The following is a 24,116-nucleotide window of genomic DNA, read 5'->3' as shown; positions in this document are numbered from 1 at the left end:
CAAACTCAAAATAAAAATAAAAAATAAAAATAAAAAAAAATACTCCAGTCTAAATAACTTCTGAGCTTTTCATTTGCTCCCTGATCACATTTCCTGATGGAGCTGCTCTTTTTCTCTGAGTCCCTGAGGACTGGTTTATATTACAGTGACATTCCCAATGAAATTTTCAGAACTATGTTGTCAGCTTGGAATAGGAAAATCTTTTTTCCAACATTTTTCAAAAAGCACCATATGAAAACAGAATTTAAAATGTTTTAAAAAGAAAGCAATCTCACATCAGTATTACTTTATATTGGAAAATGTTATATTATGGAACTTATTATTTCAGAAAAAAAAAAAAAAAAAAAAAAAAAAGATGATTTAACCAAAATTTCCTTTTGAATTCTATGGATCCTTTTTTTCAATATTTGTATATCACTGGAAAATATAAGTTACAGGGATAGAATTAGCCATTTGGATTGTTGATATCAGATCTCTCCTACTATGGAAAACTAGATGATGTAATCTATTTTATAATATATTTGAAGTAAAAATAATGTTGAAATGACAAATATTTTTGAATTTATTTTCAATATTGAGCACAATTTTTTAGAATTCATAAAAAATAAAAAGTCGGATTCTGTTTGGAGTTTTAAGTTAACAGAGAATTTGAAAACTATTCTACTTTATTTAGGTTTGGAGTAAAATAAGATTTAAAACAATTTATTTGGGGAACCAGATATAATATAATAAATAAAATAATAAAATCAAAATAAAAAATAAAATATAATTTTAAGATTATACTGAGATTTTTCTTAGACCACTTAAAAATAACAGCTCTTCTTTTTAAAGATTTCCCTTGCAATGGTATGAACCTGTTAACAATTGGATTATGAAGTTTTTGTCTGGTTCATGCAGTCTGAATTCATTTTGCTTTTCCTAACAGATACCATAGTCTTTCTTATAAGAGATACTTTGTTTCTACCAAGCAAAAAAAGGATCTGTTTTGGACTTTTACTGATAATTATCCTAGGAGTAAAGTGAAAACTTGGGATATAGGTTTGTCTATGCTTTTCTGAGCCATTTTACTAAAGTAACAAATTAAGATGTGAATATTTTATACAAACAAATGTTGGACGATGGAGAACAGTGGAAACTCTGCAGATTAATGAAATGTGATGGACTATGAGCTTCAAGAGCACCACTGATGTAATAATTCCCTCATTGTTCAGAAACTGTGTCCAGAGTCTATTAGATCACATCTTAAATCCTTCTTGACATATCTAACTGCTCTTTCTTCCAATGGAAGTGAAGTAGTATGGTAGGAGATGCAATGTTTCTTAAAATAAGTTCAGACATTGATTCCAGATTTGCTAAGACATTCTTGTTGTGCTAGTAGTTCACTAGGGCCTCTAATCTAACAGAAATAAACAATATCATAACAATAACAACAATAAGTCTCTGGGGATTCTTTTACTTTCAGTTCATTTGGTTCTTATTGGAAAATAATCTTGAAAACTGTGGGAATTGTTCAGTTGCAAACAGGTACTTACTGACAGCTTTTGAGCTGGGACTCAGACCACCAGACCGCAGTACTGCAAGTACCCTTTCAAGTTACTGGCTTGTCTGGTTTTAGGAGGCCATTGCACATTTCCTCTGAATATTAACTGAAATCCTTATAGCACGTAACTCAGAAAGGGTGTATCATAGAATGAATCATAGAATGGCTTGAGTTGGAAGGGACCTTAGGACCTTAAAGATCATCTAGTTTCAACCCCCCTGACATGGTCAGGGATGCCACCCACTAGATCAGGTTATCCAGAGCGTCATTCAACCTGTTCTTGAACACCTCCAGGGATGGAGCATACACAGTTTCTCTCAGCAACATGGGATAATCTCTGCAAAGGTGAGTGTTAGCACTGCTGGGTTACAGGAATTACCCAGTACCAATTCACCCTGCAGACAGTCTTTGAGACAATAATTGTCTTTTATTTAGTTTCATGCTGGTGCCTTCAGCGTACATAGAATTACTTGAGTCTCTGTTCAATGTATTTTCCAGACACCAACACAGGAAACACATTGATAGAGAGATAAAGTATCTATAAATATTTCAAAATTAGGAAATACACAGCTCAATCCATATTTTAATCAGCAGAAAGTCAGCGATACTGCAATACTAGTGACATTAACTTTTTGTTCTTTTTCTTTTGGCTCCATTGCTACTGGTGTCCAATCTTCACTCTGGAAAAAAAAAAAATAAAAAAAAATATCAAACATTCTTTGGTATCTAAAACAGTAGCTGATGAATAAAAATCATCTTCTTCACTTTTATTCTGCTATTCAAGACTGGTGATGCCATCTTCTTTCTCAGTGGCGTAAGTGCTTACCAGTACCGTTCATTTTTGGCCTCAGTCATATGCCATGCAGTATGATTTTTGTGTTCACTCCTAAGGACTCATTTCTGACTACAAGTTCTCTTGGACCATTTCACTTTTAAATATTCAGATATACAAATTTGAAGAAATTCAGAGGAAATCCTTTGAGTTCCTCCTCTTGTCCTTTTCTTACCAGTATTTGCAGTGGATTTTCCATGTTACTATTTGTTTCTTATGAGAAACATTTAAAGTTGAGCATCAAGTAATTCCTTTAACAACAGCAGCTAATATGATCCTAAAGCAGGTTTCTACCATTTTTCGTATTTCCTTATTTGAAGTGGGAATTAGAGATATAACTTCTGGAAAGAGAATATCTTAACAAATAAAATAAAATAAAAAATTCTTACCTGAGCCACTTTTAGAAAGGGGGTTTCTGCAGGCTGAACTTCTAAGGCAGTTTCTGGCATTTATTAGGCAGTCATTAACAATAATCACATCCAAACAAATGATTAAGTCATGTGCTAACTTGGCTATTGAGACTTCTTGCTCAAATTCCAGATTTTCAGTTCTTGGATAAATATACCTTTCCCAGTCATTGTCTCCATTTTTGCCAAATTGGGTGATGGATATTGGATTCTCAATTCTCGAGCCTTTCAGCATGCCTAGTTAAAAAATTTCTATGAATCTCACAGAAATTGTTCCATGCTCAATATCTAAACATTCACTATCAGTTTCCTAGGGGGAGTTCTAGGCAGCCAAGCCTGTTGGGGACTTCCTCAGACCTTTAAAATATTTTCTTTCTTTCTATTATTGAGTAAAGACTCTCAGTAGGTATTTGAAATTGCATGCCTTGGGCAGCTCACAGCAATCATTTTACTTGCCATTTCCCCCCCCCCCCCCCCTTTTTTTTTTTTTTTCCTGCATGTCAGTATTTAATTGTACTGCATGCCTTTATTGCTTCAGTATTGCCATTTCCTTTCTCTAATGAAAGAAAGCTATCACTTTCTTAATCATTCCTAATGTCATGATCTAGATTGGGATTGCAACTGTATATTAGACTCACAGCTGCATTTCTAAGCTTTATGGCAACTAACCTCTATCTTCATGACCAGCAGCTGGTTCTTCTTTTGGTTCTTTGAGGCAAGAATGAACTGCAGCAGTAAATTTCACACCCCCTTAACCTCATGTTCCTGATTAGTATCTGAGTCCAACACCAGTTCAGTGCTTAAAACAAATGTGCTGCCAATTTATCTTAGAAGTCATCATTAGCATCTGTGTGTGCCTGAAAAGCACATTTACAAAATCACTTCCATTTCTGTTGGGATTTCTCCTTCTCCTTTTTTTTTTTTTTTTTTTTTTTTTTTTTTAAAGATGCTGGATCAGATTAATCTTTAGCTCCATAGTGCCTATGTGGTATGATGCCAGAGCAGGATAATTTTGACTTTTTCATGGCCTAATGAGAGCTGGACCACAGAGGTGATTATCAGAACTTTCTCAGGAAATATTTCTCAGTGCAACTCTAGTGGGCATTTGGATTATGTTATCTAGAACAATCTAACTTTCCTCAGAGCTTCAGTGAACTATAACTGGTGTAGCAAGTCTTGTGAATCGTGCCTTATGCTTACCTAAAAGACATCTGAACTCCTCTGCACACTGTAAGTCTTTAATTTTCTTCTTGGCATGATGTTTTTACCCTTTTTGATATGGTTACTACACATCTTTTCTGTGAGTAAGCTCTAACTCAAGCATAAGTCTCTCCCAATTTCTTGGAGACCTTCTGGCTTGTGGCAGTCAGGTTGATGGTTAACTCACTTATTCACCAGTCCTTGAAAGTCTGACATACTGTAAGCTGTCTATTTAGGCTTCTGAGTCTGCCTGAACTATTCATAGCAAGAGCTACTGCTCCAAAAAAAAGATTTTATTTCTGACTGCCATGTTCGTTTTGAAAACTTCCAGACATTGCTTACATTTAAGTTTTATTTTCAGTGTCTAGCTTCTGTTTTAGAAGGTGGTCTCCTAACTAACTCCTTTTGTGGTCTCCATCTGTTCCTATGTTCACTTTAGGTACAATTGTTTCTGCCCAACTTTCAAACTATCTCTGAATTCTGACTCTTGTTTTGTTACATATTACCTTGGTAGCAATATTAACTTGAACATTTTTTTTCTAAAAATAAGTCCTCACCATAATTAACATTGTGTTTGACCTGAGCCAAGAGGCAAAACCTTAAGCTGTTGTACTGTTCCCTTTTGTAATATTAGTTGATGATTAATATTTCTCTGTTGCAATTTTGTCCATTTACGAAGAGTATGAAGATTCCTTTTTTCCCCAAATACAAGAAACAGTAAATAATAATAATAAAAATAAAAAAATACAGACAGAGCTCTGGACCCTTCTACTCACATTAGATTATGTTCATTACTTTCTCTTTCAAGTGAGACAGACTGTGTAAGAAGCAATGTACAAGGCACATTTTTAAATTGTTTGTGTATGCTTTATGATTCTTGTTCCATTATTTTAGTGGAGAAAAACTTCAGATGCAGATGTGTTTATTTTTAAAACAAAAATACATAATCCATATGGCTTGGCTGAGTAGAATGTTCCTGACCCAAAAAAAAAAAAAAAAAAAAAAAAGGAAAAATAAAAAAGGCACTTAGATTTGAACGCCCCTATTATGGAAAAAATATATTTTGTAGTTCTCAGTTTTATTAAATCTAGTTATTCTAAATTAATTATATATCCTTTTGTGTGTTATCAATAATTAAGCTGTTATGCATTGGCCACAAAATCTTTACACCACTTTGTGTTCACAGTATTCTAATATTACTGACACGTTGCCACATTCCCATGTTCTTTGAAAGAGAGCTTACATACTATCAGATAGTTACACTGCTCTGTCTGTGACTATTCCATATTAGATGAATTTGTCAAAAGCACTTTTTTTTGGATCTTCATTGATGCTAACATTTTCCCTTTAGGGTAAAGAAAAGCAATTACTGTGAGCTAAAGAGTATGTTCCATTGCAAGCATATAAGCTTGCATGCAAGCTCACTGGCTTCACAGGATGTCAGGTACAGCAAGGCTATTGAGACTAACTTCACCTAACTGTATTCATATAAGTTTCAGATAAAGATTTTCAGTTTTGACAGGAATTTAAAATGAAGAAATTTTTCTTTTCATGTTGAAAACGTAGATACATGTAATAGCTAGAGATCCCTAGTTACCAACGTGCCTGTGGTTTTACAACAGCAAGATGTTTCTGCCATTGATTTTGGCTTAAGCTACATTCAAGTATTCAAGTCAATCTTTTTTTTTTCTTTCTTTTTTTTTTCTTTTTTTTTTTTTTTGGTCACAAACATTAACTTAAGGAACCAAACAACAAAACCATAACATAGCATATGTACATTAGATATGTCAGATCCTGCAAAGTCTGTTTAAAAAAAAAAAAAAAAGAAAAGAAAAGGTCAGATATGTAAACTTTAAAATTGCGATCGTTGACTGCTCAACATTAGAAGAAATTTTCATCTCCACTGTTATTACCCCAAAATCATCTCACTATGAAGGATCACATCAAGGGAAAAGATATGCAGTTCCTCTTTGTAACTAGCTAACCGGATGTTATAATAAGAACTTATGTCTTTCTGCCAAGAAGTCCTGTGTTCCCTGTTTTGCACAGAAGAGATCAAGAGGATGGTGGTCCTACTTGCATTTGATTCAGTTTCTCCTTCCTCAACTCCTTTACCATATCTGTGCTAGCACACTGAATTGGGCTATAGCCTGAGTGTGAGCACAGACTTTTGAAACAAAATCCACATTGTTAATTTTTTAATGGAGTTCTGGTCTGACTTAATTCCATAAATAATGCCCAAGCAGATTTGATAATGGGCCATTCTCAAATGGCAGTTTGCACAAATTTGCCTTGTTTTCAGAGGTGAGAAATTTTTGCTGTAAATACAAGTTATTCTATTCTGGTTTCTTCATCTCAGCAACATGGCAGGGGCTGTTCAGAGCACTCTTCATAACAGTTACTCCTTCCTTCTGTGGCTGTGAGAAACAGGTCTGAAGAGAAGAACTGCTGGATCATAGAACATGTGGAAGCATTTTGAAGATATTATGGGAATAGGAAAACAGTATAGGTTTCCTGAAAGCAGGAGAGCCTTCAGCGCACTACCTGTGCTCCATCCATCCGTCTATCTATATACATATCTGTAGAGTTAGAGGCACATCTCATAATTTTATTTTATTTTCTGCAGAAACCGATTCAACTTTTTCCATGGTAGTAGTGCAAAGAATTATATAAAATACATTACAATATCAGCATGGTCCTTTCTGAATGGAGAAAAGGACGGGCCTGTGAGAAAGGAAAGAGCTAGGGAATACATGACCTTAGAAAAGACAGAAGGCATGCTGCTTCTGTACTGGAAACAAACAAGATGGGGGGCAAGAGGGAGAGGGATAGAATTATTATGTTAAATGGATAAGCTCATGAGAGTTAGGAGTGCAAGGGGATTAAAAAGACACTTCAGATATGAATAACTGACATATAGGCACAAGTACATTCCTTATGATAGTACATTTTGAAGTCATTAGTTACAAATTGTCTGCATCTGAAAAAGTCATTTACTTCAAGAGACTGGGATATATAACATGGAAGTCATTTGTTTCTTTAAAATATTTACAAAGTAATTGGAATATAAGGAAATAATTTTTAGTGACTGGAATGTGCATTAAGATATTCTGTGAGTAATGGCTTTCATGGAGACCCACACTTCTTTGATAAAGAATTACATGTCACCCTACATTATTAAAAAGTCACTTCTGACTCAAACGGTTACTCAGATGATTATTACTTTCATCAGTGTTATAAAAAGAGCCAGAATGTTCTCTGCTTCTGCTGAGATCTAAAGAGTGTCCAGTGGAGACAGACATGATATCAAAATAATATCAAAATGATGAGAGACAGTATTCACTTTTATGAAAACGTGTTCATGTAAGTTATCGGGTTCTGACCAAGGCTTATGCTACAGTGTTAATTTCTACTACATGATATAAGGGAAAAAGGATGAAATCAAGTTTGTTTCAGAGAGTTTTTGTTCACTAGATTAGGGCAATGGAACTGTTACTATACAAGGACTCCTCTTTATTTTTTTGAATATTTTTGGATGCAAAATTAAAGTGTTATTTTAACAGTAGCATATTTGTGCTTTAACTATGTTACACTGAGCAGTCTTTACTATGCAAATATTACTGGATAACATCAGTTTCAAGAGTGGTGTTGGCACTTTTGCTTACTCTGCCTTCAGTGCTTTAATTTTACACCATCAGTGTATGTTGATAAGGCCCATGTAGTCTTCCAGTCTGTTAATAGAACCATGTGGGGAATTCCTCACATGTAAGACTTTTAATAAATTGTATGTAATGTTTCAGCTTAATTAAACAATTATTTCTCTTAATTCTTAAGCGTAATCATGGTAACAGCCTTTCCTAAAATATAATTATTAAGATTAATGTTTATTAAAGAAAATTTCTTAACAAAAATGGACATGCTATTGTACAACATCTGGGTGAGATTTTGAGAGGTTTTTGTTTGCATGTTTGCTTTTAATTAGTGATTTGAAGACTCAGAGTTTTAGCAGAGATCATTATGGATCTGCTCTGCTGTCCTCCAAATGACAGTTGTGTGCTTTCATCATGGCACAGCTTTCTCTTTAGGGTGGTACATCTCCTGCCTTATCAGTTCCATTTGGGACTCACTGGAGTAGCCCTTCACCTTGGCATTCATGTCATATTAGTGCTATAATTATTTAACTCTGGTGTCAGTCACTCTCTAGTGTCATTCAGTTATTAGTGCCCCAGTGATGGGCAATCTGTCTGGGCCAGATTGGATGTTCGATATGGATCAGTGGAGGAAAATTATTTGTCTGGGGGACATTGCTGAGCCAGAAGTACCATTTGTATAGGTTTGCACTTCAAACATGAGCTCTGATGCTGGGATTCTTTTTCATGGTGAAGGCTGCTACTGCTGATTCTGTCTGTGTTTGTGAAGGAGAAAGGAAAAAATGAATTTAACTTCTGTAAAAGTGAATTTAACTTCTGTATGTCTACTGATACATTTGGTTTAGAATGAAGTGCTGCAACCTGAACTGCTGCAGGATATGAACAAGATTGTTAGAGGCATTTTTCAAACTTGGAATGCTGGTGGAGACATTCAGTTCTGTATTTAAATTGAAAGTAACTTAAGTTTTGTTTTAGTCTTCTCAGAAGGTACCTCTGGCTTCCAAAAGTATTTTTAAAACTTTCCACCAAATATTTATGGGTATTTCATAGAAATAATTATGAATATTTTACTATTTTTTTTAAGTTAACGTTCTTTGACACATTCTTTGATGAAAATGAAAGTTATTTCTATATTTAAATATATATATATACAGTGAATAATTTGACATGATGGAAATGGAGAAATAAACTGAATGATTTAGAAATTATCTTCTTAAACAAAATCCATTCCACGTTCTTAGCTGAGGCAAAAGGAGCTGAATACACTTTATGTCCTCTGGAAGACACAGCTGCTTTAAAACACTGAATTATTATCTGCTTTATTCAGTGAATTGTCTGACAGGAGATGAACCCATAGGATATATTGACTGTGTCTGGTTTCAATTTTGTTTTGTCTATAAAAAGTCAAAGCTTCCTATGAACATTATCAGACAAAATAAATAAAGTAAGAGAGATAATTTTTTAATGAACTTGGAGTAACATGATTCAAGCAGAATACCCCCACAGCTTTTGCCAAACCTAATAAAACTCTTTTGCACCCTACTTATTATTTTTGAATAAGTATCAACTCTGTAAATTCTTCAGGTCATTTTTTAAACCAGTACTGAATTCAGTTTCTTTGTACTCATGACTGCTTTTAGTACTTTTGTCTCTGTTAATGATTGTGCAATTGGAAATGAGCTGATGTAGAACCTGGATGTCATCTAGAGTAAATATTATAAAATATGGTACTATTCTCTGTGATTCTGGGTGTTAAGTGCATTAATGTATATAATGGGAATTTTTTTTTTCTTTTTACTTTTTTAACAGTTGGACATTATGTCTGAATATACACAATTTAACAATTTATTATATAGCTGTAGGCATAAAGAACCAGAAAATTCCTTTGCTCCATTCTAGTACATATATGGAATTAAAATTATCAGTAAAATTCTGTATTTTTGTTTTCTTTGGTCTGAAAATAAGTTGTGTTATCATGTCTACAAGAACAAACTATTCTAAATGTAGTACAAAACACTACCAGATTATTCCTTTTTAAAAAAACTACTGACTTATTGTAATTTTTACATCTTTTTAACTAACTTATTTCGATCAAACTTGGCCAAAACACAATCATAACACAGTTTTTCAGCAGCAGCAAAAATATAAATGTTTCCAGTTTGTGAACAATAAAATGAAACAAAATAATTTATGCTTGGTCAGTGCAAATATTTGTGTATCCTGCCTGTGGCTAGTGGTGGGCAGTTAAGAAAGCATATTAATGAATGCAAGCAGTTTCCCATCTTCCATAGAGTGCTAATGAGGAAAATGTATAAGAGCTTTGAAAACTTCTGAAAATTTCTGGCTTTTCTCTATCATGATAACCACTCTTTTGGGAACTTAAAGTGCCTGGTTTGCCAGTCATCCCAAAACCTTATGCAGATTTTAAAGGAAAAGCAAAATGAGTTTTTTTGGAATAAAATATAAAGTTTAAGGAGTAAATCCTTGTACTTGGAAACATATAATGGACAAAATATAGAAAGCTAATGACAAAACAGTGTCTCTTAGTCACTTAACATGTAATTTTGGAACAGTACTTAAACCCCTCTGGGTTTTAAAGGGACTTAAAATGTAGTTAACTACTAACACATTTACAGAAACAGATGTTACTTCTCCTACTAGCTTGATAGATGAGGATAACTTGGATCACCTCATGTGCTTCCTTGAGTTTAAGTGCAAAGCTTTTTACATGAAGTATCTGTTATAGCCATATGAATAAATAATAATAATAATAAAGTATGTTGACAGAGTTGATATGTAATAGAAAACAAACATATTTAATGACAGGTGACAGGTCTGGGTCAGAAATAGGTGACTCCTAATTTTAACTTTTAAGATACAACACTATGCCCAAAGCTACTCTCAAAATGAAACTTCTAGTCCATAGAAATTAACAAACATGGTTTTAGGCAAGACTGAAGTCATCTTATCACTTGGCACCCCACAGAGTTGAGCAGCAGTATGGGCAAACTGTTCTGTTAACTAAAATGCTTGGCTTTCATTATTTGATTTTCAGTACTGAATGATTACTGAATTGCGTCATGAACAGCAAGACTAATGAGGTCTGATTTTCTGTGGATTTTTTGTTCTGTGTACCATATAGAAGTCCCATTCACTTTATTAATAATCTCCCTGAATCTCTGTTACTAAGATTTTCAGAGGCAATAGCTTGAGTTCCCCTTTTATGTCCCTCAAATTTCTCCCAGATGTCTAAGGATCCCTCAGAGGCAATATGTGCTAATCATCTGTGCTTGGCTGGCTGGTCTGTGCCTGCTGATAGAGATAGTTGGAATGGGCATCTGCAGAGCTGCTGCTTCAGCCTTTCTGCCTGGGGCTACTCGTCCCAGGCAGTGGTTCTCCTGAAGCTTTGCTAAACTTCATGTTTGTGAGACATCTATCCCATTCTCAAAAGTGTTCAAAAGGCATTGCACAAAAGTAGCAGTCAGGTGGGCATCACAATTGTATTTGAAGGTAAAATTCTGAGCTGTATTTGAAGGTTAAAGACACTGAAGAAAAATCAAGAGTCTGGCATGATCTTTTTTTTACTACCATTTTCTATGCCACCCTTGGGGCTGGGAATGGAAATTAAAAGTTAATTCATGCTTTTCATTTTTTGTTTCTTTGTTTGAGAAGAATATGCCATTTTCCTCTGCATGATACCTACATGCAAGGTATCTTGTCAAAGTAGTAGTGTTCTTTTACCAGTGGTACTCTAAGTAAGATATAAAAAAGAAAAGCTGTATAGTTTTGAAGAAAGCCCAAATATCTGGAAAATACAGAGACTATGCAAGTCTTTCTTCACATCTGATACAGGAGCAGTATATTGCAGACAAGATGTAAACATCTGAGTTTGGCATAATGAGATTTTATTGTTCTCAACTCTTTGCTTTGCATAAATGAACTAATCCTGTCTGATTTAGAAAGCTCTGAATACCTGTTTGTTTGTTTGCTTTTCCAGACACATTAGGTTTTTAATAAAATATACTACCCATTCTTAGGAACATTCCTTCCTTCAGAGTTACTTTTTGTAGTCCACATACTTCCTTGGTTTTTCAGTAGCAAGTTTAATTAACAAGAAGTTGCTCATGACAAAGAAGTAAAATACTTTTTTTGTTTGTTTGTTTGTTTGTTTTTAAATGAAAATTGGTTTCAATAATGCTGTTCTTCAGTAAAGCAAAACTATTACTCATTGGATTCAGCAGTACAAATGAAACAGGAATCATTTTTAGTCTAGTAATTTCTAGTGAGTTTCAATAACTCTTTCTAATGTAATTTATGTAGTGACTTTCCCCATGTATTTTTTTTATATTTCCTTTTATATTCCTTCTGTTCTCTTTTGCTGCAACTTCATTTCCTCTGGTCAGGGGAGCAAACCACTTAGTGATAGATTTTCATCTTAGTGTAATAACATGTGAGAAAAGGGAGAAGAAAGTGCAAATGTGAAGAAGAAAAATTATTATTATTTCAGAATAATTATATACGGTGTCTAGAGTTAATATAGAACACATATGGGAACACATAATGTTAAAAAAGCCACATGTATTACATCCTGAATAGGCTGTAATCTAAATAAGATAAGACAAATATAGTTCAATAAAGCCACAGTTCAAAAGGAAGTTCCCTCTGCTTGCCAGCACTGGGAAAATGGGAGAAAGGATTTCCTGAAAATTTTATTTCAAAGAGAGAGAGCTGATAGGAATAATATATCTTTTGTGAATAAGAAACCATACGGATATCAAAGAAATATATTTTACCTGGTATATAAATACCTATGCTCCAATGATAAACCAGCTTCTGACTTCTGGATTTTAGGGGGGAAAAGTGTCTGCAGGGTAGTCACCACAAAACATGTTTTTCCTACCTCTGTGACAAGTGGCAGTGACCATGGGCAAAAGATGTTGATCAGAGATCAGCCACTGTCTGCTCTGGTGTGGCACTGCCAAAGTTTCTGGAACAGGAGTGACTGTGTGGGAGAGCCACAGGGCAGAGAGATAAGGCAAGAAGATTAAATGTTTTTGAGCAACCTGATCTAGTGAGAGGTGTTCCAGCGTGGTTGGAATGAGATAATCTATAAGGTCCCTTCCAACTCAAACCTTTCTATGATTCTATAAAAGGACCAAAGGAACAAGTATAAAATGTAGAAAGCTATTTAGCCACATTTAGGGTTTATGCTGGTGAGGAACAAGCCCTTGTATTTTAGGAAAGTATTTACAAAGTCAAATATGCATGCAAAGGCAATCAACGCAGTAGGTTAGAGATACAGACGCATCATTATGGGAAAGCTTGAGGAGCAGGGCTCACACTGAGAGACTTATGTGATCAAAGCAAGGTTTTGCCAGGATTAGCTACAACCAGCTTTACAGGGACTTAAATAGGAAATCATCAATTTGAAAAGGAGGACATAATTAAATAATGTGCGGGAAAGGAAATGTCATATAATAGGATCCTTCTATATTTCAGTTCTCTGAGACTCATCATAGTCCAAGGTTTTCAAATTCATTTTCATTAGAAGTTTGCAGCTAGGATACCTGTGCTTTGCTTGACTAAAGTCTTAGCTATGATGCAGCTTCAAGCAGGGTCAGCACACCTACTGGGGAGGCAGGATTTCATCCTCATATGCCCCAACTAGCCGAGGCTGGATCTTGGACAGTGAAAGAGGAATGCAAAAAAAGAGAGGACTGATTTTCAGTGTTTCTATCTCACATTAGGAGTGACTAAAATATTGTACATGATGTTGATTTCTTTCCAATGTTTCTTACAGACATATTTAAATTAATGACAGATCACGTGGTTTAATTTGTGATTTGAAACTGGGAGGAAATGTCAATTGTTATTACAGAGAAAAATGTACCATTGTGAAGGAAAATACTTGAGACTGAATGCAGTCTAGTCTGCTCCAGAAGCAGAAATGTTTTACTGTTCTTTTCTGTTGTTTCTTTCATATATTTGGCAGTCACAACTTAGCAACAGAGGGTGAATTGTATCAAAGACAAGAACATAATCCAATCTTTAATTTCATTTGATTAGAAAATTTTCACAAGAGTCTTCTACAAACATTCTTGGGATATCCGTATAGGCAAACCAGCACGTTTCCGGTTCTCATTTTCCTAGCTTGAGAAATGTGAATAAGCATGAGCTAGTCATGTTGAAGTAGATCTTAACAGAAATAGATACAATTTTAATATCTAATGTTTAAAGAGGACAAAAAAAAATGAAGCTAGCAGTACCCAGGTATGAATAAACTAATAGTTTATAAAGAACAGTAATTTTAATATACAGTAAATTAAATTCATTACATTTATAGAAAAAAAAAAATAAATTTAATATGGTAAAATATCAGTTAAAATTTATACAACTTTGAAACCTGGAAGATGCACAAAAATATCAGTCTAAGAGTGCAGTTTGAAAAATGGTCACATTTTCTCTTTATTTTTCCATGTTTGAAAAGTTGATAGCTTGCTTAACTGGAAATAAGACCATCTGAATATATGAAATATGAGGAGAATTAAGTACCTTATATTTTCTACTACTGCTTATTTTTTGTTCTTAGAAAATAAAGTTACAGTATGCATTCCTGTGCTTTGGGTAGCCTATAGAAATATTCCTAATTCCTTAATTTAAATATCTTAAAATGAAATAACACATACAGATATCTTACGCCACCTCAGCAAGATGAGGAAAAATAAGCTTTATAGTAGACAAAATCTTAGGCAATATGACCCTTAATGGATTAAGAATTAGATAAATATGTATTATAACAGGGGATCTTATATACAGAAAAGGATTTTAAACCAAGACCCTCCTTCCTTCATTTGTGACAGACAGTCATAGCAGAGGTACATTAATTTATTTTTTAGAGGTTAAAGCATGAGCTGTCCATCACAGCTAATTTGAATTCAGGGTATAATCTAGATTAGTCTCCTTTAAACGTTTTATAGTGTATAGCAGAATTCTGTTTTGGTTTAATTGTCTTAATGCTAATTAGTTATAAAATCATATTAAATGTATTATAGAAGTTGACTGTTCAAAATTGCCATTTAAGGATGTTGCATCATACTATTAATATCTTGTAACTGGAAAGTGATTTTCAACTGATTATCTCAACTGCCTTTAAAAATATCAGTTGAATTACATGACTCTTCTACATGGTAGGTATTTACTGACACATTTTAGAGGTTGTCAGACTGAGGCACTGAAAGCTATGTGCCCAGTAATTAGAATGTAAAGGTAAAATGCAACAATGATTTTATTATTGTATAAAGATTCTACCAACTACAATAATTACATCTATTTATTTTACCAACTTTTTTTTTAGGGTTTTGGTAGCCCATCAGGTGAACATTGGTTGGGGAATGAATTTATTTTTGCAATAACAAGTCAGAGGCAATATTCTCTAAGAATTGAATTAATGGACTGGGAAGGAAACCGGGCATATTCACAGTATGACAGATTTCACATAGGAAATGAAAAGCAGAATTACCGGTAAGTATCTCCTGAAATTCTTTTGACTCTGCTGAATGATAAATCTTGTTCATTGTTTGCCTGCTAAATATGAGAAAAGACCAAAATATGATTTTCATCTAAAATGGAAAAGATGCTAAAAAAGTAGAAATTTGATTTCTCAGGGTTGGAAGGTTAGACTAACCTGAGAACAAGGGGGGATCAACTAATTGCACCAACTGGAAGAACTGTTAAAAAAAAAAGTATAACTTTTAAAACATTCTGAGACCCCCAAATTTAAATTTAATTTAAAATAAATTAAAAAATAAAAAAAAAAAAAAAAAAAAAAAAAAGGATTCTCCATTACAACTTGAAAGATTTCTGCCTCAGAAATATTGAGTGAAACAATGGAGATAGAAAAAAAATACCAAAAAATGCTATTAGAATATCTGATATTTCCAACCCAAAATTTAGTGCAAAAGAAAAATAAAAAGAGAATGCTGGATTTTACTGAGAGGAGACAAAACACAAAACCAAGTGGGTACACTGGGTAGCCTTGACTTAGTAACAGCATAACATTTATTATAGTTTGAAAACATCATATGAAGTTAAAATTTCTTCTAATAATACTTCTTTCTTAGAACTTTTTTTAAGGAAAAGGAAAAATAGGGTAAAAAAAATAGGAAACTTAGACTCTGATTAATAAAGGAACAAAAAAAAAAAAAAAGAAAAAAAAAGAAAGAAAAATGAAACACAAAAAAAATCCTAAATTATTTATTGTAGCACATTTAGTTATCATAAGACTTAAGAGAGAAACCAATACATTGTACAACTAAACATTCAAGTCACAGTGTGTGAAATTGGGTTGATACTCAAATTTTTACTCAGATTTTTAAATTCTAGTAACATGATTCTCAGGAATGCTTATTGCACACTCCCTGCACACCCTCCAGAAATGGAAGTGAGAGCAATTAGCTCTTTCTGCTGACAGGAATCTACCCAGGTGGGACACAAAATAGCTTCTCTGCCCTGTTGAGTTTGTCAGACAACATTACTGTATGGTGTATAAGAGCATAATCTATATTTACAAGCAGCCTATATGAATTTTGCTCCCATGTAATGCAAAGGCTATCCCATGGCACACAAAGGACTGTTCTGTAATTGGAACTGCATAATATAGGGCTCAGGGTTGTATGATATATTGTGTGGTGCTCTGAGAAGAAAGTATGAGAAGTGGTATGAGTTAGTTTGCTTCTGGTTATATTCAGGTTAGTGTGTGTCAAGCAGAAGCACTACTGGAGACTAACTGGAATTCTGAGCCTCAAAGCTATTCAAATGAAACATATGAGACAACACGTTCAATTAGAGATGCATCTAAAGCTATTTAAAAAAAAAATACATCTGATCTAATCATCTTGAATTTTGAAAAAATGGGAACTTTAAGGATGTGATTTATCTAGCTCATTTTTGATGTTTTTGGGTTCTTTGGAATAAGGCATATCCTGTCAACTCCCTGCTCACCCCCTGACTTAAAGGACATGGGTGCTCAGAGCTGACTGTGTGCAGTGGTGTGCACTGAGAACCCTGAAGACACCCTCTTCAAATACCAAGAACCTCTGAAGAGCTTCTGCAGTGATGAAGGAACACAGGCTGCTGGAGGCAATGATTCAGGTTTCAGGAAAGATTCAGTGATTCTGCTGATTCAGGAAGGTGGAGGAGGAACAACCATTCTGACGCACTCTTAGGCAAAGAGTAAAAACAAGTATAGGACATCTCTCAAAACAAAGGCTATAAAGAACTGTAAACTGTGTAAAAGTGGATTATGTGTGTCTTACACATTTGAAGAAGATGTTCAAAAATAAGATGAAAAGATGGGAGAAATACTTGTCAAGTAAGGAAAAGTGTCAAAGGACAGAATAACACATAGCTTTAAAAATTATGGTGAAAATCAAAGAAGATGCCAGGACTGTGAATTAAAATGGTTGAATTCATTAAAAAAAAAAAAAAAAAAAAAAAAAAAAGGAAAGAAAGAAAAAAAAAAACTTTCTGTACTGAACAGGGCCTACATGGATGATTTACAGATCAGAAATCAGAATGGTATAGAAAATTTAATTTATGCTTACACATATGTTAAGGGAGGATTTCTTCTTTTCATGACTCATCTGGGTTTATTTGTGGCAATGTATTTCTTTTCGTTTAAAATTCTGTGCTGCACATCTGGTAATACAGTAGACCAACTTGGAAATGCCTAAGGGATGTCTGCCTATCATAAGTCCATGTGAAGTGCCTAGAGTAGAAGAAAAGGCAAGAAGTTTTGGAGAGGAGCTCTGTTGTTTTCCCTCCAACAGCCTGGGAACTCTGCTGTGTACTGTGACCTGAGTCTGCCTCAGGTGCTAACAACAAACCAGGACCAGGACATGGGTTTAAGAAAGGATGTACTATGTATATTTATATGCCTATGTATATTTAATTACTTGTCCTTTTCCTGGAATAGTTTTAGCCTGATCTAAACAGTACATTTCCAGGCAATTACTGAACACAACTGGGGGACCCACGGGGCAGTGACTTTCTCAGTATACACTGTGAGCAAACCCATGTTAGTTTTTTTGGTAAGCCAAATCATACAGACAAGGATATTGTGAGCTAGTTAATTTCAAGTCCAAAGAGCAAGCCCTAGCCCAATAGGTAACCTTTCTTCATAGGTTCTTTGTCATCTGTGCCTCAAACAAAAGGACCTTAAAGAACTTGGGCATAGAATTTGTTTCTCCATCATGGCTGTTGAGACAGACTCTTGGAGATTTCTTAAATAAATTAGGTTTAACATGTTGATGGACATCAACATAGCCCTGGAAAATCATTCTGAATAACTGTAGATCTCCAATATGTCTATAGGAACAGGGAGATATTCAAGAAAGGAAAGTAAACCTTCCTTCACTAGAAGAAAGGGACATCTTTTGGCAGTATAAACCATATTTTCCGAATGTGGAAACAATTGTAATAACTGATCCACAAAATTTCTTCTTCCTAAACAAGAAAAACAAAAGAGATGTATTTCAAAAGTGAGGAAATTAAATCAGAACATGTGTGCAAGCCTCAAAAAAATAGAAGATTAGGAAACAAGGCTGAATTCTGCTACCCATATTCAAGTCACATATACACAAAAATCAGTAGGAATTTATCTTGAGAACAGTGACTGCAGTCCTGGTTCCTGTTCTACTTCATAATCCAATTAAAGGCCAAAAATTACTTGGCTTGAGCTGTCTGCATGGCTTCCTTAAGGTACTAATGAAGATCCACTATCCAGGGACCAGGGAATCAATTCCATTCACGTTATTCTGGAATAAACAGTGAGGGAAACATGAAGATGTCACAAGACTGTCCATCTCTGTTGGCTCCTGCAGTTTCAGATGAATTCATCAATATTTTTTACTCAAACATATCTGTATATTTAAAGAAAACAAGCACGAAACAGGCTGACATTTCTGGAAATAATGATTTGGAAGACACATGCAAATCTAAATTATTTTTTATGCTTGACAAATGCACTAGGGCCTATATCCAGACAGATATATGTCCAACAGACATTTTGTGAAACAAAGTTATATTGGGCTCTTCCAGAAATTATTACAAAAATGTATCTATGACATAACAACACTTTATTTTGTTTGCCAGCATCACTATCTTTGATAAAAGCAACTCCAGAAGGGAAGCCAAATAAAAGCCTGATTATTGAGTCCTCAACAGCTGGCCACTCTTCAGAGGATACTGTTTGCCCTTTATCAGAGGAGCTGCCATTATGAATTTAAATAATCCCTCTGAAGTTGTAAAGCATAGTTCATAACCTTCTGCATGCAGTGCCTTTCTTTCACAGTTGTTAGTTGTCAGGCATTTTCCATGTTTGCTTTCAATACCTCAAACACAGAACAACATACCTTTTCAAAACTTCACTGACTGATAATTTGAAATTATTCTTCCAAACAAATTAGATGCTCTTTTATTTTGAAAGCTATTAGGATTTTCTGCTGGTGACCCACATTAAATGATGCTACTTCAACACTGTTTGCAGAAGTAATTGTAGGCCAGCTATACTCAGTATTAGTATAAACTAATATACTCTATATTAGTTTAAAATAATACAAGCTAACTAAGTAACAACCAGTAAAGAGACAAATTTCCAAGCTAGTCTGGGCAGTAGATCAAGGAAATCTGAAACAGAGGAAGGTTATTGAAACGAATGGAAAATTTTGAAAAGTTGAACGTCTTTTGTACATGCTATAGCATTACCTTATATATTTGGAAGACATGAAGAAAATATTATAAAGGTTCTAGGTCTAGCATCTGATTAGAGTAATATAGAAAATTATTGAAAAAAAAAAATGATAAAAGATGTCTAAGAAAATTTGGATAATCATTTTAATGCTGTTTTTCCAAAATCCAGTCCCAACATTTTGTGAAGTTCGATTCACTCTGGATTGCTCCCAACTGGTGATTTCAGAGGGTTCTGTTTTTTCTCCAGGCTGTTTGTATTCTCTTTACTACTTTTTATTAGCCTAAATAATCTATGATTAAAAAAAGTAATGCTGAACACATGTATGTTAAAAATATACTTGTTTCTCTTTCAAAATGAGACAGCTCCAAAAGGGTTTCTGGAATTGCAGAATAAAATCTATTTATCCCAGATGATGACTGTAAAGAAGAAAGTTGAGATAAGAATGTGTACACTGAAACAGCAAATACATGATGATAAATAACTGAAACAGGAAAACCAATGTTGCACCTGATGTGAAAGCTTCAATAGCCTGGAAGTATCATAGTGATTGATTTCCTTTAGAACATCCTTAGGCTTCTTATTTACACAAAAAGATTAAACACAAGGCAGTCTGTGAACAAAGTGAAAACTCTCTCTGACCTTCTCTGCAAGTCTTGTCCTGTGTCAAGTAAAATCTCCATAGAATGAGTCCAATCTTACAAGCCCCCATTTAGTGCAGTGTTTCTTAATTTAAGTCAAAAGATGTATTCATGGAACTGTAAAAAAAATAAGTTAGAAGATTCTCAGAAGACACATAACCTATCCTCTTTTCCTATGTAAAACCTAAATTGTGCACTTTTAATACTCTGTCAACATTGTTAGCTGCTTTTAGGAGCTATACATATATATGCTGACCTGTGCCCTCAGACGCTCCAGAATTAACCAGGAAAAGTAAGAATGTGCTGGAATTTTGGGCCCCCCACTTCATAATCCTACACATTAGTCAATGAAAGAAGATTTGCTGATGCTGGATTTTGAACAGCAAAAAAATCAGGCTGCACGCACATCTGGTTTTGCTACTCATGGTGCAGGGGCTGCATGGGGGAGCAAGGCATGCGATGGAGAATGGGAGAAATAAAACCTTAAATTAGCCAGACTGTTTGTACCTCAGAATCCTTAAAGAGATTGAATACACCCTCCCAACATACCCTATGACAAGGTATTCTAGTGTTTAGTCATTCTGTTATTTAGAAAAGATTCCATCACTGCAAAGACTGACTACCTCTGGTCCTATTCATGGAGGAACATGATTAAATGATAAGTCAGTGCTGCTAGGTGGACAGGACTTTGAGATTGCTGGAGACAGAAATGATAACTCAGGATGAATAGAGACCATTGACTTAAGGTGTCAGTAATAAACAAGAGACAAGTTGACAAGGGAATATCAGTTATGTAGGGAAGATGTAGATGTAGATGTATGGCATCCTCAGAGGCAAGCAGTTTATGGAATTTGTTGCAAACTGGATTTCAAATCATTTCAAACCACTCATATGGTCTTGAGCTTCATACTAATCTAGGTAGCAAAGCTTCCAAACTCCCCAAAATACTGTCTCTCTCCAGTTTTTACTTTGGGAAACCAGATCACTTGTTCAATGTAAATTGCGAGCAATCTTTAAACTTTATGGAAGTTAGTAGCAGGGAGTTTTTAGTAGACTTTTTAGCTCTTGTTTTTTTTAAGAGATTGTATATTTAGTTTCAGCAATAGTATAATATGTCTGTTTTCTTAGGCAACCTAGGTAGGTAGCCTGGAGCCAGAGGCCTTGATGTATTGTTAGTTTTTGAATATTGTTTTTGTTTGTTTGTTTAAGGTGGAACTTCATGATTTATTTAATCTCCATCATTGAACTAATGCTGGAATTTGGTAAAAAATAAATAAATAAATAAATAAATCTCACTTTTCTTTTAGTAAAGTGGAGAAAAAAAAAAATGCACAGTCTTAAATTTTACCAATGAAAATGCTGTAATAGGTAAAAGGAGATATTTTTAAAGCATGATTTTTATATTTTCTTTGACTTTCTTTTCTTTTAAATTTTCTTTGACTAACTAAAAGTTGATGCAAATATTCTTGAGGATTTTATGAATAATAAAATGTAACTTAATCCATATAAATCTCCATTTATGCAATCTATGCACGGCCGACCATTTCCCACCTCTAACTTCATAAAGCTCATTTGTAGTTCACTGTGCCATAGCCCTGACTATCCTGGGACAGGAATGGAGAGAAGTCTTCTGTGTTAAGGAGGAATATAATGAGAATACATGTATAGTGAATACTGTAAAGGATTGATTGAATAGTGAAGGACAATTGCATAGTAAGAGAGAATTATGAAAATAAATAGAAGAGGGATGATCTGCAGCTCCTGAGGGGAAGAGGAGAAGGCTGTGTTGAATGGTAGGTAAGACAGTAGAGTATATCTTCCCCCCATGCCCCACACTCATTTTGGTGGGTTGCTAGGTGGGGAGGAGGGGGCATTTGCCATCACTGAAGCATTTTGTCCCCTGTATTCTCTCCAAGAATAAAGAAGACATATTCATTTTAGCACAATAGTCCCTTTTTGAAGTGGAGCATTATTCTTCATTATCACCCTGAAACTACGTAACAGGCAGATCTGCACAATGTAGTGACTATCTGTTGTGTTTGAGTGAAGATAAAGCATGGGCTGCAGCCATGAAGCCATGACCCTGCCATAATTGGCTTGAAGGCCACACCCAGAGAGATGTGGTCAATGGTTCTATGTTAAGGTGAAGGCCGATGATGAGTGGTGTCCCTCAGGGGTCTGTCTTGGGACCAGTGCTGTTTAGTATCTTTATCAGTGACAAAGATGGTGGGATCGAGTGCACCCTCAGCAAGTTTGCAGATGACACTAAGATGAGTGGTGCAGCTGATACAACAGAAGAAAGGCTTGCCATCCAAAGGGACCTGGGCAAGCTTAATTATTGGGCCCATGTAAGCCTAATGAGGTTCAACAAGGCCAAGTGGAAGGTGCTGCACCTGGGTTGGGGCAATCCTAGACATGAGGACAGACTGGAAGAAGAATTCATTGAGAGAAGCCCTGCAGAGAAGGACTTGAGGGTTTTGGTGGACAAAAAGCTTGACATGAGCCATCAGTGCATACGTGCAGCCCAAAAGGCCAACAGCGTCCTGGGCTACATCCACAATGGCCAGCAGGTCAAGGGAGGTGTCCCCCTCTACTCAGCCCTTGTGAGGCCTCACCTGGAGTGCTGCATCCAGGTCTGGGGCCTAAAGCACCAAAAGGATGTGGCCGTTAGAACAGGTCCAGATGAGGGCCATGAATATGATCAGAGGGCAGTAGCACCTCTTCTATGAAAAAAGGCTGAGAGAGCGGGGCATGTTCAGCCTGAAGAAGAAAAGTCTCTGGGGAAACCTCATTGCAGTCTTTCAATACTTAACGCAAGCTCATAAAAATGATAGAGAGAAACTTTTTACATTGGCAGATAATGATAGGACAGGAGGAATGGTTTTAAACTAAAAGATGTGAGAGTAAGAATAGATTTTAGGAGGAAATTCTGCACTCAGAGGATGTTGAGGCACTGGAACAGGTTGCCCAGAGAATCTGTGCATGCCCCATCCCTGGAGATGTTCAAGGCCAGGTTGGACAAGGTCCTGGGCAACCTGATCTAGTGGGTAGCATCCTTGCATATGGCAGGGGGGTTAGAATTGGATGATCTTCAAGGTCCCTTCCAACCCAAACCATTCTATAACTCTATGATATGATTGTGCTATAACAGATATTCAAACTGTATTTGTCTATATGAAGTATAATAGTTGATTTTCCAAGAACTACAAATCGTTACAGAACTACCAATGAGGTGTTGTACAAACATAGTTCATTTTCATATGACAGAAAGGTAGTGATGTTTACTTTTCTCTAACTATAACTTAGTTATCCTGAAAAGTGAGAAATTAAATAATAATAATAATAATAATAAATTATATTGAGGAATATGGTACATTATAGTTGTCATAGGAAAAAATAATTTCATGCACAGAACATGTATTATTTCCTCTGATAGAGTGACCCCTGAATGACAACACTCATCACCAGCCTCCAACTGCACATGGAACCTTTGACCACAACTCTCTGGGGCAATTATAGCAGGGCCTTGGACTAGACTATCTTGGAGTTTTTTTCCAGCCTGAATGATTGTATGATTATAATCCCAAGTAAAATGAAGTCGGGTATTATTCTTCAGGCCCTTTTGATAAAGAGTGTCTATACACTCAGTTACAGTAATATACTTAGAAGAGCACAAATTTCCTCAACTTTCAAAATCAGTCAATCACAATATTTTTCTTTTTTTTTTTGCATTTCAGACGATAGCAAAAAATCTCCTTTTTTTTTTTTTTTTTTTTTTTTAAGGAACACCAAATGTGTTCATATATGTAAGGTCAGCCTGGAAATAGTACTATTTTCATATAGAAATTAAATTCTCTATACAGTTATATACAGTTCTGTATACAATTCTGAAAGTACAAGTTTGTATTTTCAGTACAGACTGTACCTGTAAAAAACACCATTAGAAGCCCCTAATATTTCATTTCATGCCTTGTTTTGGTCACTGATAGCTCTAGAACTCTATAATGCATCAATATCTAGGATATGTCATAAAGACAGAAACGGTATCCCATAAACTCAGATTCTTTCCTTGAGACTTTAGGAAAGTATTTCACTTGCTT

The 24,116-nt window shown here is 35.0% G+C and overlaps 1 protein-coding gene across 1 annotated transcript in view; it reads left to right on the top strand.

Moving 5' to 3' along the window:
- The window catches only part of ANGPT1 (angiopoietin 1), a 174,104-nt gene that overhangs the window by 116,245 nt on the left and 33,743 nt on the right, over positions 1-24,116 (top strand). Inside the window, exon 7 of the mRNA XM_035318508.1 lies at positions 14,984-15,150. Within this exon, the coding sequence (XP_035174399.1) occupies positions 14,984-15,150 (167 nt within the window). The remainder of the gene's footprint in view (positions 1-14,983; positions 15,151-24,116) is intronic.

This window comes from Oxyura jamaicensis, chromosome 2 (genome assembly GCF_011077185.1).
Source record: "Oxyura jamaicensis isolate SHBP4307 breed ruddy duck chromosome 2, BPBGC_Ojam_1.0, whole genome shotgun sequence".
NCBI lineage: Eukaryota > Metazoa > Chordata > Aves > Anseriformes > Anatidae > Oxyura > Oxyura jamaicensis.
The sequence above is the reverse complement of the archived record's forward strand: the minus strand, read 5'-3'. Positions and strand labels throughout refer to the sequence as shown.